This window comes from Brachypodium distachyon, chromosome 4, assembly GCF_000005505.3.
Source record: "Brachypodium distachyon strain Bd21 chromosome 4, Brachypodium_distachyon_v3.0, whole genome shotgun sequence".
Taxonomy (NCBI): Eukaryota; Viridiplantae; Streptophyta; class Magnoliopsida; order Poales; family Poaceae; genus Brachypodium; species Brachypodium distachyon.
The window spans coordinates 7,603,702-7,618,452 of record NC_016134.3 but is presented as its reverse complement, the minus strand read 5'-3'; the positions used below and the strand labels follow the sequence as shown (position 1 = coordinate 7,618,452).

At 42.8% G+C, this 14,751-nt stretch overlaps 1 protein-coding gene across 1 annotated transcript; it reads left to right on the top strand.

The window, feature by feature from the left end:
• The first annotated feature begins 697 nt into the window (after window positions 1-697).
• LOC100829731 (sulfate transporter 4.1, chloroplastic) lies at window positions 698-11,831 on the top strand. Its single transcript, XM_010239016.3, has 17 exons — window positions 698-1,315; window positions 2,579-2,627; window positions 2,738-2,939; window positions 3,799-3,967; window positions 4,417-4,482; window positions 4,589-4,696; window positions 5,355-5,462; window positions 5,550-5,615; window positions 7,328-7,388; window positions 7,531-7,658; window positions 9,608-9,649; window positions 9,901-10,017; window positions 10,152-10,203; window positions 10,664-10,802; window positions 10,887-10,972; window positions 11,113-11,189; window positions 11,297-11,831. The coding sequence occupies exons 1-17, from the start codon at window positions 1,007-1,009 to the stop codon at window positions 11,597-11,599; spliced, it is 2,082 nt and encodes a 693-aa protein (XP_010237318.1). The 5' UTR covers window positions 698-1,006; the 3' UTR covers window positions 11,600-11,831.
• Window positions 11,832-14,751: the final 2,920 nt, after the last annotated feature.

The following is a 14,751-nucleotide window of genomic DNA, read 5'->3' as shown; positions in this document are numbered from 1 at the left end:
TAGAAGATATATTGTATGACATTTCTAAGATTAGACAAGAATTGAGAACTAGTTGAATTTTGCTTTTTCTTAGGATTTGAGTTTCTAAACCACCGTAGGATTGGGAGATCCCCTCTCCCTGGGTGTTGTATTTTCTTGTTTTTGTAAGAACAGTAGAGCATCCACCAAATGTTTTGTCGGATGAGTTCATTGTCAAATACTACCACATTGATGTGCGTTGTTGACATTTGATTCATCAGTTTTTGACAAATTATCTTGTTCTACTGTAAATATCGGGCACCCATAGAACCTTCTGTATCAATGGAAATCATCAGAATTTAGATTTTCCGTATATTAATACCAGACTTTTTATCCACAGTACTCCCTCCGACCGGTATTACTTGTCTCAAATTTGCTGAAATACCGATGTATCTATGTGCTAAAAATGTCTAGATACATGTAATATTTCGACAAGTAATTTCGACCGACTAGAATTTTTTTTATCAGTAGAGATACCTGCAAATGCCGCCGACGAACAAGGCGATGATGACACGCCTGTCAGCCAGGTCAGGTACATCGGCATCACGCAACAAAGAGTGCATGCACCCCAATATCCCGTCCAGTTGCATCTCCGCACCTCCGGTCATACCCATCAGGACCGTTGGTTCGTCGATCCCGAATCCAACCGTTCATACTGCGGAGAAACATCCCCCCTGAGATTGGGTCCATTCCTCTTGTTCGCCTCCACTCCACATCCTCCTGGCATCCCCCTCCGGCCACCGTCTCCGCTCCTCCTGCGCCCCTCACCCGTCGGCCAGTGAGCAGCCGCCGCAGTCCAGAAGGTCCTTCGCGCCCAAGCGCGCCGGCTCGGCTGCCCGCCTGCCATTCCCTCCGTTGGCCGTCTCCCACCTCCGCGGCTGTGGCCGGCCGCTGGTCGCCAAATTGGCTCGCGGTGGTCAGGAATACAGTTCAAAGTGTAGTAAGCATCTTCGATTTCGTTAGGTCAAGTGAGGAATCCTCAAATCGGATGGAGAAGTCGTCGTTCGCGTCGGCGAGCTCCGGCGAGCTGGCCGCCGCCTCCGTCTCCGGACTCGGGAGGCCGGTGAGAGTGATACCGCTGCGTCACCCTCTGGAGGCGGATGTGCGGGGCCCGTCCTCCTCCACCTCCCCATTGTGGTGGTGGGCGGCGATGGAGAGTGCCCGGGGGATGGGGCCGCGGGAATGGATGGATGCGGCTCTCCCGTGCCTGGCCTGGATGCGAAGGTACAGGTGGAAGGAGGACTTCCAGGCCGACCTCGCCGCCGGCATCACCGTCGGCGTCATGCTTGTGCCCCAGGTACCCTTTTACTCGCCATTTCAGGATCTTTCATTGCTTCGTCTGGATCGAGTATTATTCCAGAAATATTTAGCTACCAAGTCCGTTGAGATTTTTACTAAAAATAATGCTGAATTTTTTACTCCCGAATCCCGATCGAGCTTATTGAAGTATTGGTTGCTTGACTTGAGAAAACAAACGTATTGGTTGCTCTTGCTTGTCTTAAAGTATGCTTGGTTCAATTTTATGCAAAAACCTTACAAATTCTTCTACTCCCTCCTTACTTTGCACTAAAACCACGACAAGCATTTAGGAACAGAGGGAGTACATTTCTATTCAATTGGAGCTTGTTAATCGCTCATTCTAAGATTTAAAGTTGGGAATACAGCTTAATTGAGTAGTTAAGTGCACAAGGGAGTGTTAATGGGGCCATACTTTTGCGCTTGTTGGATTGAAGTATACTTTTTATGCAAAGTTTTGAAGTGGTGTATTCCAAATATGCAGTTGTTCTGCAATGCACTCAGCTTAGATGGGAGGGTTAATTACTCACAGAGCTTACCTAAATGACTAGTCACATAAATGGCTAAACCCACCATGTTAGCACATTGCAGGATTGTACTTCAAGCATGGTTGGCCGAGGTTTGCTGACATTTTCACATCCTATTTTCTGGGTGATGGGCTATTGCTCTTTTAAGTTTAGCTCGCGAAAACAGAATGGATGAGATTGTTGCAGCCTATGTTGGGGGAGAATCACAGTCAGTCATTGGTGGTAATTGGGTTCCTCGGCAATCGCAGATCACCCAGCGTCCCATGCAAGGAGCGCCATATTTAATTTTTGCGTGTTTGCTACAAATTATGTTTGAATTTGCTAGATTTGTGCATATTTTGTTTGAACCTAATATTTGGTTTGACAAATTCGGTGGTAAATTACCGAGATTTCTGGATTAGCTGAACTTATTGGGTCTCCCTACCTATTTGTATTCAACAACTGTGCACATGATCTCAACTTAGTCAATAGCTTTGTTGCTGGTCCTAATTTTCTGACAAATTAGTACTCCCTCCGACCCATATTACTTGTCTCAAATTTGTCCAAATATGGATGTATCTATGTTTAAAAAGCGTCTAGATACATTAATATTTCGACAAGTAATATGGGTCGGAGGGAGTAACAAAAAATCCTGTTGACATGTGTACTGTTCTGGAGTTAGTTTTCGAGTTTTTATCCTCCATCTGCTGTACTTTTATTGGTAATCAGAATATAATAATTTTTGTCTTGTGTTGTAGGCAATGTCATATGCCAAGCTGGCTGGCCTTCACCCAATTTATGGGCTCTGTAAGTGTTCACGCCAGTACGGCACTTTCGTTACGTTTTCCTTTTTGTTCCCAAATGAGCGTAGTAGTTGATGCAAAATCATCTCTTTTAATTTCCATGGTGCTGAACAGACACAGGTTTTGTCCCATTATTTGTCTACGCAATTTTTGGGTCGTCACGACAATTAGCAGTAGGTCCAGTGGCTCTTGTTTCCCTGCTAGTGTCCAACGTTCTCGGGGGTATAGTTAATTCATCTAGTGAGCTGTACACTGAATTAGCCATATTATTGGCGTTCATGGTTGGCATATTGGAATGCTTGATGGGATTGCTAAGGTAATTCTGTTTACCAAGGAAATTTGGTGTTCCTATTTATCCATTTTGAAGCATTAATTGCTCTTGTTGAGAAGAAAATATGCAAACATGCATGCAGATTCATCATTATTTTATACTTTATTGTATTAGCCATAATAAAAATTTTGGATAACTCAAATATTTAACCTGCTGGCTGCATATCTTCGTCTTCTGATGCAGTCACTTTTGCTAGGGTTTTACACAAGAGCTATGTTGCTACAACTTGCATTTTGACTTTTAGGCGAAAGTGCCTGTGAAGTCATTTGACTTGGGGGGAAGGTGCATGAATATGAATTGCTCTTCATACAAAAGCGAAGTTTAAGTGCGTGGAGTACATCTAGGAAAGGGGCATGTAGGCCCCTACCTCCATACACGAAAAAGAGAAAAACGCAAGCACCGCGTCATGCAAAAAAAAATCACATGTACTGGAGCCTCAGATTTTTGTATACGCATTATATCCAGGCACTTGTTTTTGAACCTTTTTGGAATAGTTCATGGAGACATCAGATTCACAACTTTTGCTACAAAATTATCCAACCAAAGATCTAGTGTGCTTTATTTTAGTTATGTACAGGGGCACAGGTCCTAAAGAAGCTGGGAAAAAGTTCTGGTTTCGGTAGTAGAAGAAACCTGAATTGCTCCTTCTGTACTATGGCCATGTAGATCCTACTAATATAAGTAGGTTGACAAAAATTCTCCTTTTCTCAAAGTAGATGGACTGAAGTGCATGTTTGTCTATTTCTTCAGGCTTAACTGTCTTCCTGATTCCAGGGAGATATCATATGCATAACCCTGATTATCTTTGAGGTTTTGTCGCCTGCTCATGTATTTTTCTTTACAGACTTGGTTGGCTTATTCGTTTCATTAGCCATTCTGTCATATCTGGATTCACTACAGCTTCAGCCATTGTAATTGGTTTGTCCCAAATCAAGTATTTCTTGGGTTACAGTGTTACAAGAAGCAGCAAAATTGTACCACTTATTGAGAGCATAATTGCAGGAATAGATCAGGTGAGCTTTCTTCTGCCCCTGTGATTTTAGTTTTTATTTCCTTGCCAGCCTGTATCTTTTTCCTTTTTAGATGCACACTGCTTACTGCCTAGACAAGCATGTTGCATCAGATATACTTTTGAAATTTCAATGTGTTCTACGCACATGGCCAGATAATACATAGATCATTGTTCCCACAATCGTTGCAAGCCTAGGCATGTGTGTGTGAACATCATTACATTACTGATTTGGACACTGCTCATGGTGATGTGACCCACAAAAGGAGAAGGCTTTCCTTGGCTACAGTGAATAGTCGTCAAGTTTCGAGCTCTGCCTTTCATACAGACTAGACAGCATTAATCGACCTTCCCTGACACACTGCATACATTAACTTGTCTTTTTCTTTCAGACTGCTATATTTATATGGTACTTTAAGTTTTCGTAGTTAATATAGTACCACTATTTTGCAGTTCTCCTGGCCTCCATTTGTTATGGGATCAGTGTTTCTTGCTATTCTTCTAATAATGAAAAAACTAGTAAGTTTACATTGCTTCATTTATCACATTCTTCTCCAGTTAATTGTTTGATTAAAAAATGCAGACCTGGTAAATTTACCATTTATGACCTCTAAATTTTTTGCAGGGAAAAAAATATAAAAAGTTACGTTTCCTGAGAGCTTCTGGTCCACTAACAGCTGTTGTCCTTGGAACATTATTTGTGAAAGTCTTCCACCCACCTGCCATATCAGTGGTGAGCAAACTTGCTATATTGTTTTGTCCCAATGTGTGATGCTATGCAGTATGCTGCAAAATACCTGTGAAACATGTACCTTGCTGATTATGTGTCTGTGCGCTTGTATAGTTGTATTGTGAAATATTACGATTATAGATGATTCTTCAGAGTTAAGAGATTTTCTTTTGATAGGATGTTCTGTGGAAGTCAACAAAGTACTAGGAGTGCATGCGTGAGGTGTGGTAGTCAGTACATAATTTTTTTTAACTCCAATGCGTGCCTGTGTTAAATGCTACTCCCTCTGATCCTAAATTCTTGACTCAAATTTGCCCAAATGTGGATGTATCTATTCTTAAAAAGCGTCTAGATACATGTAATATTTCGACAACAATTTAGGATCGGAGGGAGTATTTATCATGTTATAATTTCTCACCAAGTCACTGCTGACAGACTGCCATAATCCATCTGCCTATGTTACATGTATTTGTTCATCTGCTATAACTTCACACCAAGTCACTGCTGACAGACTGTCAACTCTTATGTTGTTGCCACTTGGAAAAGCATACATTTGGGTGATATTTTTAGTTTACCAAGTTAAATTTACCATGTGTAACACGTTATGATGGAAAACTGCATCACAGATTCAAAAGTTATCCTCTATTTCTTGACTGCCTAGGTTGGTGAAATACCGCAAGGCCTTCCCATCTTTTCCATTCCTCGAGGATTTGAACATCTGATGTCCCTAATGCCAACTGCAGTACTCATCACTGGTGTTGCCATTTTGGTAAAACATGTTGCTAATTGCTAATTTTTTTTTTCTGTTTGTTACGTTCTTTAGTGGCCATTAAACATTTCTAGTATATTGTTTTAGGAATCTGTTGGGATCGCTAAAGCTTTGGCTGCAAAGAATGGCTACGAGTTGGACTCTAACAAAGAGGTATGCCATAAACCAACTAATACTTTTTTTTCCTGGTACAAGCTGTCAGATCCTAGCTAGATTGAGGTGACAAGGAATTGGGGAAAATTGCCCAGATTGGCAGAACTTGTATATATTATAAATATAGTAGTACATTGTTTTATGCAATAGCAAAATTGATAGATGATTACAACTCATGCTACGGGTATTTAAGGGGCAACAGTTGAGCTGGCCTCAACGCGGTATAAAAAGAGAGTAAAACGACAACACTGGACAGCTTATAGTAAATGTGGCAAGACCGGAACACATACTGGCCGTTGGAGCAAGTCATAACGCCTGGATGACAATGGCTGTTGGATAACTGAAGAACACAACTCTTAATATGACTCAAACTGTCTTTAGGATGTGACGTGTTCTGAGTTCTGACTACTCCTGATGAAGAGGTTCCTGTTAGAGAGAGAGTTGTATTCTACCCTTGTCCACCAAATATTTCTATGCAAGTTGAGCCATATCAAGTGGCCTCAATTGCAATCTCAAGGGAGGGAAAGGGGGACAAAAGAGAAGCAGGCAGAGGCTACCATCACAATGGCCATGTCAATGCCACCTTGCATGACATCTTCAGTGACGCCAGCTAAGCCACGCTGTCGCCCACCACCTTCTGCTCCATTAACACTTCCATTGGCTGCACCTTGGGTGGAAGAAAAGGAGCACTGCGATTCCACGACCACTAGCGCAACTCAGCAGCTCGAGAACAAGCTGTAAGTTCGTGTGGAATGTGCGGTCGCTGGTCAGGTGCACTGGGATGCCACGAAGTCGAGGCAGAGGCACCAGTTTCTGTGCGAAGGCATGCATACAACGACTCCCATGCGAGGTACAGCGACATATCTGTCAACGCGCGCACAAGCAGTGCCATCTCTTCGTGGTTGAGGACAGGCCAACTTGGGAGAGGAAAGGGAGTGGGGACAGATCCCTATGACCCTGGCAGCCCACAAACACGCTCAATCTTGGAGGGAGATACCAGCGGCAAGATCTGTGGTCAGAACATGGTGACCCCAACTAGGATAGTCATGGAAGTTGGAAAAGATTGGTTAAACAAGGCAAACCTGGTTAATCAAATGGGATTATCATGATCCATCGCAGTGCCAAACAGAGACTTAGTTATCATATGATTTAGAGTAATGATGTCATTTGTTAAGAAGCAAACAAGATGAATCATTTCTTTCCTTTTTCTACTTTTGTTCAAGTCAGTTTGCACTTCAGATTCGGGAATGACAATGTTCCATGAAAGCTTGTTATGTAAAACCTAGGTGATCGTCAGGGGCGGATTCACGCCTAGGGCAATTGGGGCTATAGCCCTAGGCGTGAGCTAGGTGCTACATGTAATATGCCATAGACATTTGGCAAAAAAACTGATTAACAATGGATTAGCCCTAGACTTACATACTTAGCCTAGTTTTGCCCTAGTTTGTGGACAATCCTGGATCCGCCACTGGTGATCGAGATGCCTGTCCTAGCTTGTAACACTAGGAAGTTGAACTTAGTGACTGTTGTTTGCAGAGGCATGAATGTTGATCAATGATTACACAAAACTAAAGTGATGTGTGAACGATTCTTTTAAGATTTAGCAGTTTATCAAGGCCACAAAACAAGTTATGTTGCTTACAGGAATATCCAATGCTATGCACACATTTGTATGCAGCAAATCAAGTCTTATCAAGTTTTTTTTCTTGCAGTTATTTGGTCTTGGCATAGCAAATATATGTGGTTCATTCTTCTCTGCATACCCTTCTACAGGTAAAGTATTAACCATGTTTAATGGAAATAGCTGTACTACTTCATTCATCTGTGTTTCTTTTCTATTCTTTACCTGAAAATTACAATGTTTTAGTTACTCGCCAGGCTTTAGAAAGCTGATTATTCATGGATGTCCAAGCAGGCTCGTTTTCTAGGTCAGCTGTGAATCATGAAAGTGGGGCAAAGACTGGATTATCAGGAATCATAATGGGCATAATAATTGGCAGTGCCCTCTTGTTTATGACACCACTATTTACTGATATACCTCAGGTAAGATTAACCATGCATGTTTTTTTCCTGCTAATACTCATTCAGTAGTCCCCTTGTTTAACTATCTGTCGTTAGGCCCCCATGCGCGCAGATCAAGAAGCAATAAACGTGAATAGAGTTTAATACAAGATAATCTCAAATAACATATTACAACCAAAGAGCAATTCCCAAAACAATTAAATAGGGTACAGAGTGGGAAATTGCAATAATTATGTTAGAACAATGGATCTTGTGTTGCTATTGGGCCAAAGGGCCAGAGTATACACTTGTACATATGCAAATAGAACCCTGTAGAAAGGAGAAACTATACAACAACTAAGCTCTAGTTTGTGTGTTCGTGAAGAAGTCAGCTAACTGAAGCTCTGAAGGCATGAGATGAAGTGCTACAGTCTGGTCCTGCACCTGGAATCTCATGTAAGAAGCATCCACACCAATATGCTGCTTGGTGAGCTCGTGCTTCAAAGGATATTGAGCAATGCTGATTGCCCCCATGCTGTCACATGAGAGAGGAGTTGGTGCAGTAGCAGAAATACCAAATCATGAAGAACCCACCTCAATCAGTGGACCTCAGCAATTAGCCCTCAACTCAGCCTCTACACTCGAACGGGAAACTGCTATCTGCTTCTTAGTCTTCAAAGCAATTGAAGAGTAGCCAAGAAAAACACAATAGCAGAAAGAGACCGACAGTTTCTGTGATCAGAAATATGGACAACATGCGAGATGTCAGGGAGTATCAGAGTAATACAACGTGATGGTGCCGTTTGGGGTCCCCAAGCGGACCACCATCAGTGATTCGAAGGCGAACTCCAAGCTCCATGGAAGTTATCTGCTGTGCGCTGTTCAGAAAGACAAGCACGTGCATGAAGATCCTGAGTATAGTTCTCCTGGGAAACAAAGATGCCCTCAGATTTAGAAGACACCTCAAATCCAACAAAGTATCAAGAGGACCCAGATCTGACATCAAGAACGTATCACTTAGACGTTCTTCACGACCATGTTCCTGCTGGAAACCACAAGTCACAAGCCGAGCCCTGTAGCACTTAAGGGAGCCGTCCGAGCGAGTCTTGACCTGGTAAACTCACTTGCAGGTGATAGGGGTGACACCAGCAGTGGTCGCAATGGAATGGGAGCCTCCGAGATAGAAATTGGAGGAGACTGCGACGGTGGTGATTGTGGTGGTGTCATGGTGGAAAGAAAATAGGAAACATCAGAAAAGAGATTGACTCGTGAGTAGAACTATTATGGGTGTGGTAAGAGGGTAGTAAGGAAGTTACTCATCAGAAGTGACATCTCAAGAGATTTTCATCCGACGGGTAACAGGGTCGTAGCAGCGATAACCCTTATGCTCAGTGCTGTACCCAAGAAAGATACCCTTGGCTAGTGGTCATCTTGGCCTGCTTTCTCTCGTAAAAAAAAAAAAATCTTGGCCCGCTTTCGTGGCAGGAGGAGAACAAAGCGGACACAACTAAAATGCCCGGGGATGATTGTAACCAGGATGTGTGCCAAAGAAACAGTCAAAATAGGTACAATACAAGCCTGAAGGATGGAGGGCCACCGGTTGATCAGAAAAATAGCCATGCAGGCAGCCTTGCCCAAAAAATGAGGCGGAAGGTGGAGTGAAATCATTAGAGCTCGAGCTATCTAAATAACTGACAAATTTGTTAAATTAAATTAAATTTTGTCCTAAAAGTCAATTGAGTTGTACAATCTTGTTTCTTTAATTGTGCAACTTTATTGTACTGTATGCAGAAGTCAAAAAAATTAAGATCCAGCTTTTTTAAGTAAATAAACCTTCATGCCAAATTTATGCCCGTTAAAAATTCCGAATGAAATATAACAAATATAAACCTTCGTGCCAAATATATATATCTGCAGCATTGTATGCTTGTTGCTTAGCAAGATCTGAGTTTTCTGTGTTTACTTACAATTTCATCTCATTTTCTCCTCAGTGTGCACTGGCTGCCATTGTGATTTCTGCTGTTACTGGCCTGGTAAGGGCATCTGAATACTCACATTACTATGGTTGAGAGTTTATAACAATTGCTCAAGTTAATCATGCCTGCAAGCAATGTAGTACCTTTTACCAAGAAATAAAGCTATTTCTTTTTCTTTGCATTGTAGTTTACAATTTCTGCTCTAACATGACATCTCAGTTCATTACCGAGCTCTAATTTATTAGGGTTTTTTTTCATGATCTAATTATTTCACACCTTATTTCTCATGAATATTGGCAATTATTTAGGTAGACTATGAAGAGGCCATCTTCCTGTGGGGTATTGATAAGAAGGATTTCTTTCTATGGGCAATGACATTTGTTACAACATTAATTTTTGGCATTGAGATTGGTGTCCTTGTTGGAGTAAGTATAAATTTATCATGGCTTAATTTTCTAATGTGTAAATCAATCATCAGCTGAAGATAAGACTACGTGGTCATTTTCAGATTTGGTATGGATAAGAATCATTCAATTGACTGTAATGTTTTCCTTTCTAGGTTGGATTCTCGCTGGCCTTTGTAATCCATGAATCAGCAAATCCACATATAGGTGAGATACTCCAGAATGATGATGACTTGCAATCTGCTGCTCCCCCTGTCCTTTTATAGTGGGTGTGCACATATTTTGAGATTCAGTAATTAGACTAATAGCATGTAGTTGTGTATCACAAAAATTATATCATTGGATTTGTACTTGAAAAAAGTTTCCAATGGTATAATTTTTATGCCACATGATCCACACATATTATTGGTGTAGTTGATGGTCAAAGTAAAATTTTGAAATGCGTACGCGCCCACTATTATGGGACCAAGGGAGTTGGTAGTGTACAATCATTACTCAGAGCCAGCAACCACCCTTTATTCATCATCTTCTAATGGACCTTTGATCTACCCTTACATTTTAATTTCAGAGTTCGAATGGTCTTTGCCATTGTTTTCCTGTCATTGGTATACATAGTAAGGTTTTAACTGTTTGCTTTTAATATGTTGTTTTTATGGTCCCTCTGCAGCTGTTTTGGGTCGTTTGCCAGGTACTACTGTGTATAGGAATATGTTGCAGTACCCTGAGGCTTATACATACAATGGGATCGTTGTTGTCCGAATTGATGCACCAATCTACTTTGCTAACATAAGCTATATAAAGGACAGGTGAATCTCTTGATCTTGTTGAGCAGTTTGTGTTATTAATGCTGTTTGTTTTGCTGAGATAAGTTCAAATCGTTGTTTTATCAGGTTGCGCGAGTATGAGCTCAAACTCCCGAATTCAAACCGGGGCCCTGATGTCGGAAGGGTGTACTTTGTGATCCTCGAGATGTCCCGTAAGCCCTTTCTTTTCTGTTGTGATGTTTATAAGATGCATCACCAAACACCAAACTTAAATTTGAAAACGGGATCTTATGAGAATAAATCCAACCAGCGAGATGATTGGTTTTGATGATATACAAATTTGGGCGTGCAGCTGTTACATACATTGACTCGAGTGCTGTTCAAGCTCTCAAGGACCTGCACCAAGAATACAGAGCACGAGACATCCAGGTTCTTACCCTCTCTAAGCACTTGTTCTAATCATTTGCTAACCCGAACACCCTCCGTTCTAGGGAGTAATAAAACAAAACATAAGGTGTCTTTTTGATTCGTTGCAGATTGCTATAGCGAACCCGAACCGGCAGGTGCACCTGCTGCTGTCAGCAGCTGGCATCATTGACATGATTGGTGCAGGATTGTGTTTCGTGCGAGTGCATGACGCCGTGCAAGTATGCCTTCAGCACGTGCAGAGTGCATCATCAAATTCCATTAAACTGTCCCCGCAGGGGTCTGGGAACTTGGTCGAGTCTCCCAAACCGCAGCAGCGGTATGGCTTCCCCAGGAACATGTGGAAAGCTCAGCATGGGAACGGGAACTCTGGTGATGAAGCTCAATCGTTGCTGCGCCAAAACCTTGTGTAATACTACTATTCCCAACAAGTATATAACCTTGTGTAAATACTATTCCACAAGTATGTAACCTTGTGTAAATACTATTCTCCACAAGTATGTAACCTTGTGTAAATACTGTTCTCCCAAAAGTCGTTGTAGACCTCTTTTCGATGTAAAATCTTTTTGTGACCCTCAGAATTTCTTATAGATAAATGTACGAAACAAATCAAATTTGTAAAGAAAAATGCCAAAATTTTGTGAATTTTTACTCCTTGCGGCTAAAAAAAGAATATCCCTACTGACCCCAATCAAGATGGGAAAATTCTCCTTTTTAACGAATTTTTTTAATAAAAATCCTTTATGAGAAAACATGCAATAGAAACACTATTATCATTTGAGGGAAGTGTAGTTAGATTTTTTATTTATTTATTGGTGTATTTTCAGTGTGTAGATAAATACCTTGTCAGCATTTGGAGGCAAAAACGGTCTCCAACAGATGGCTAGGGATGGCACCCAGAGGGTTTGGATAAGGGACCCGTACCATCTGCCAAAAGTTGTAGCCGTTACCCGTAGCGGTACGCGTACATGGGTGGCAATTGTATCCCTGGGGAGGGGGTATCCTCGGGAACTGTCATCCAAGGAATGCCTTCTCGGAAACCCTACGACCTTCTCTCCTTTCTCGGACCCGGGGCCTTAAAGCTCCACGGGGGCATCTGGCTTGATGCCTGGGAAGAGAGTGCGTCATTGCTTACCTCAGCAGGCCACGGGCGTCTACGTCGGCGCCCACGAGCCTGGGCCGGTACACGCCTGCCCGCCTAGAGACGTTCTCAGGACTGCGCGACTACGGACATGATGATCGCCACGAAGGGCTACAGGCTGGGCGCGGTGGGCCCACCTTTACCTTTTGACTTGCCAGCGTCCATCCCGCGCCAAGACTGTCACCAGTTCAGCCCCGACAGGGCCTAAAGCCCCTCTGTGCCCCAGGCCTGGTACAGTTCTCTTTGGACAGAGCCGCAGTGCAGGTGGACAACTTCATATTCGTCTTGTAGTAAGGATGATCTTCCTGTAGCAGCACGCCCGACTCGTGATCTTGTCTGCCACCGTGGCTTCCTCAGGAAGAAGGTTGGCATCAGGGATAGACCAAGCATAGGAGGTTCGAAGTAGGAGAAGAGTTAGGGTTGAGCCCGCCGCAGAAGAGTAGCATCTCTCCTCCCTCCTGCTCCGACCACCGTAGAGACAGCTTGAGCCCGCCATTCAAGACTCACATTGTAATCTCCTTGATCCATCCACCCCCATGAATACAACTCAAAGCAGGACGTAGGATATTACCCTTTCGGGTGGCCCGAACCTGGGTAAAACGAACGGAGTCAAGGTCCTCGCCGGCAAAGTTCGAAGTGCTCTCGCGCCACACTACCTAAACTAAAAGGGGGTGTCCGCACTCCCAGTGTTTGTGCTCTCACACACGACACAAAAGAAGCAATTCAGACACTAGAGTGCCAATAGCTGATCTCTCCCTACTACGTGATTGAAGTTTACAGCAGCAAAGCAAACAGGGGAAGAAGGGTGTAGGCGTGTTAGGGCAACTCCAGCGGGGCGACCCACTTTGTGTCCGTTTCATGGTCGTTTGGGTCTGTTTGGATCGAGGGCCGGACTAAAAAAAGGCCATTTCTCCGTTTGGGTCATGCAGTGCGCCTAGCAGGGTGGGGGGTCGCAAATGAGAAATAAGAAAAAGATAGAAATGATTTGCATTTCATAGTTGATAGTTCATACATGCAAATCTAAAACTACTACACAGAATATTAAAAGTAGTACTACTATACTACACAAGTGATCTTCGAGTCGGAGTCGAGGACGATGACCGGCGGCGGCGAGGGAGTCCAACACTCCGGTGGCGGAGACTGGTCCGCCATCTCCTCATCCTCCGGTTGCTCCTGCCCTGGCCACGGTGACCAGGGCTCGTCCTCCCACACCCAGCACGGTGCAGGTTCTTCCTCCGTGGCGGCAGGAGGCGCGGCGGGAGCATCTTATTGGGGTCTCCGGCGAAGTAGGTGGGTGGTGGGGAAATGGGGACGGGTGAGAACATGGAAGGCAAGGGGGTTTTACCACGGGGCGCTCCATTTCGCGTCCGTGGAGACGCAAACCCGCCCCAGATTTGGGGCCGCAATGTGTCTCAGCAGACCACGGCGCAAATGGGTTGCCCCGCTGGGGGACGCGTTTTGTCCATTTTTGCACGAGCAGACCGCGTCGCGCTGCTAGAGTTGCCCTTAGGTCTCAAAACTCCAAGTGACGACCATAAGAAAAGAAATGCTGCCGTGCTTGTGGGTACTGAATCGATACCGAGCACCGTGATTCTTAAGGTGGCATCTCTACAAAAAAAATCAAGAAATTATGAATATTGAGTGGGTTCGTAAGATACATCTACAATCTCACAAAATTTCATACATTGTTGTCGTTGTTTTAGTTCTCTATGTGTATAATAATACGACAACAATTTCAAATCAAATTTCTTTTTTCTATGTATAATAAATTTGATTTGAATTTTTATAATATTGTAGATATATACTATTTTATAAATATACTTAGTTTATGTAAAATATTTTTAAAGCGTTGGTAACACGGTAGCACTAAATATTTTCTCGGTGATTTGGTACCAGAATGCCAAGGATATCATAGGCCCGGTTTGGTTAGGATTAAAGGTGCTTTTGGTTTTGGATTTCATATTGTTAGATGATGATATAAGCAAAAAGACAAAAACAAAAACACCTTTTACGGCTTATAGGCCAAAAGTCAAAGCCACATTTAAGCCAATCAAACACGGCCATAATGTGATCGCCTAAAATCTTGGAGAGGCATCAGAGAGAGAGAGAAGAGCGAGGTCAGCGATTATTTCACCATCAAATACTCACTCCGTCACATATTAAGTGACTCAAATTTAATCAAATACGAATGTATCTATGCCTAAAATGCGTCTAGATACATGTAATAGAAAGTCACTTAATATGACGGAGAAAGTATTATTTGTGTAACTAGAGTTATAATTGTGCAGTAAATTTCCAGGGTTTTCCTTAAAAAAAAAAACTAAGCAAACCCGACAGCGATTAAGGTGACTGGGAAATAAGATTTTCTCAGTCGCCTCATCTGAAGATAGACCCTTTCTTTAAAGCTTCTGCAATTTCAATCTT

What these genes read in the sequence shown, in the direction of transcription:
- LOC100829731 (XM_010239016.3), top strand. Translation starts at nt 1,007, where the DNA reads ATGGAGAAGTCGTCGTTCGCGTCGGCGAGCTCCGGCGAGCTGGCCGCC. An exon ending in GCGTCATGCTTGTGCCCCAG is followed by an intron (nt 1,316 to 2,578) that starts GTACCCTTTTAC and finishes CTTGTGTTGTAG; the next exon opens with GCAATGTCATATGCCAAGCT. An exon ending in TATTTACTGATATACCTCAG is followed by an intron (nt 7,659 to 9,607) that starts GTAAGATTAACC and finishes TTTTCTCCTCAG; the next exon opens with TGTGCACTGGCTGCCATTGT.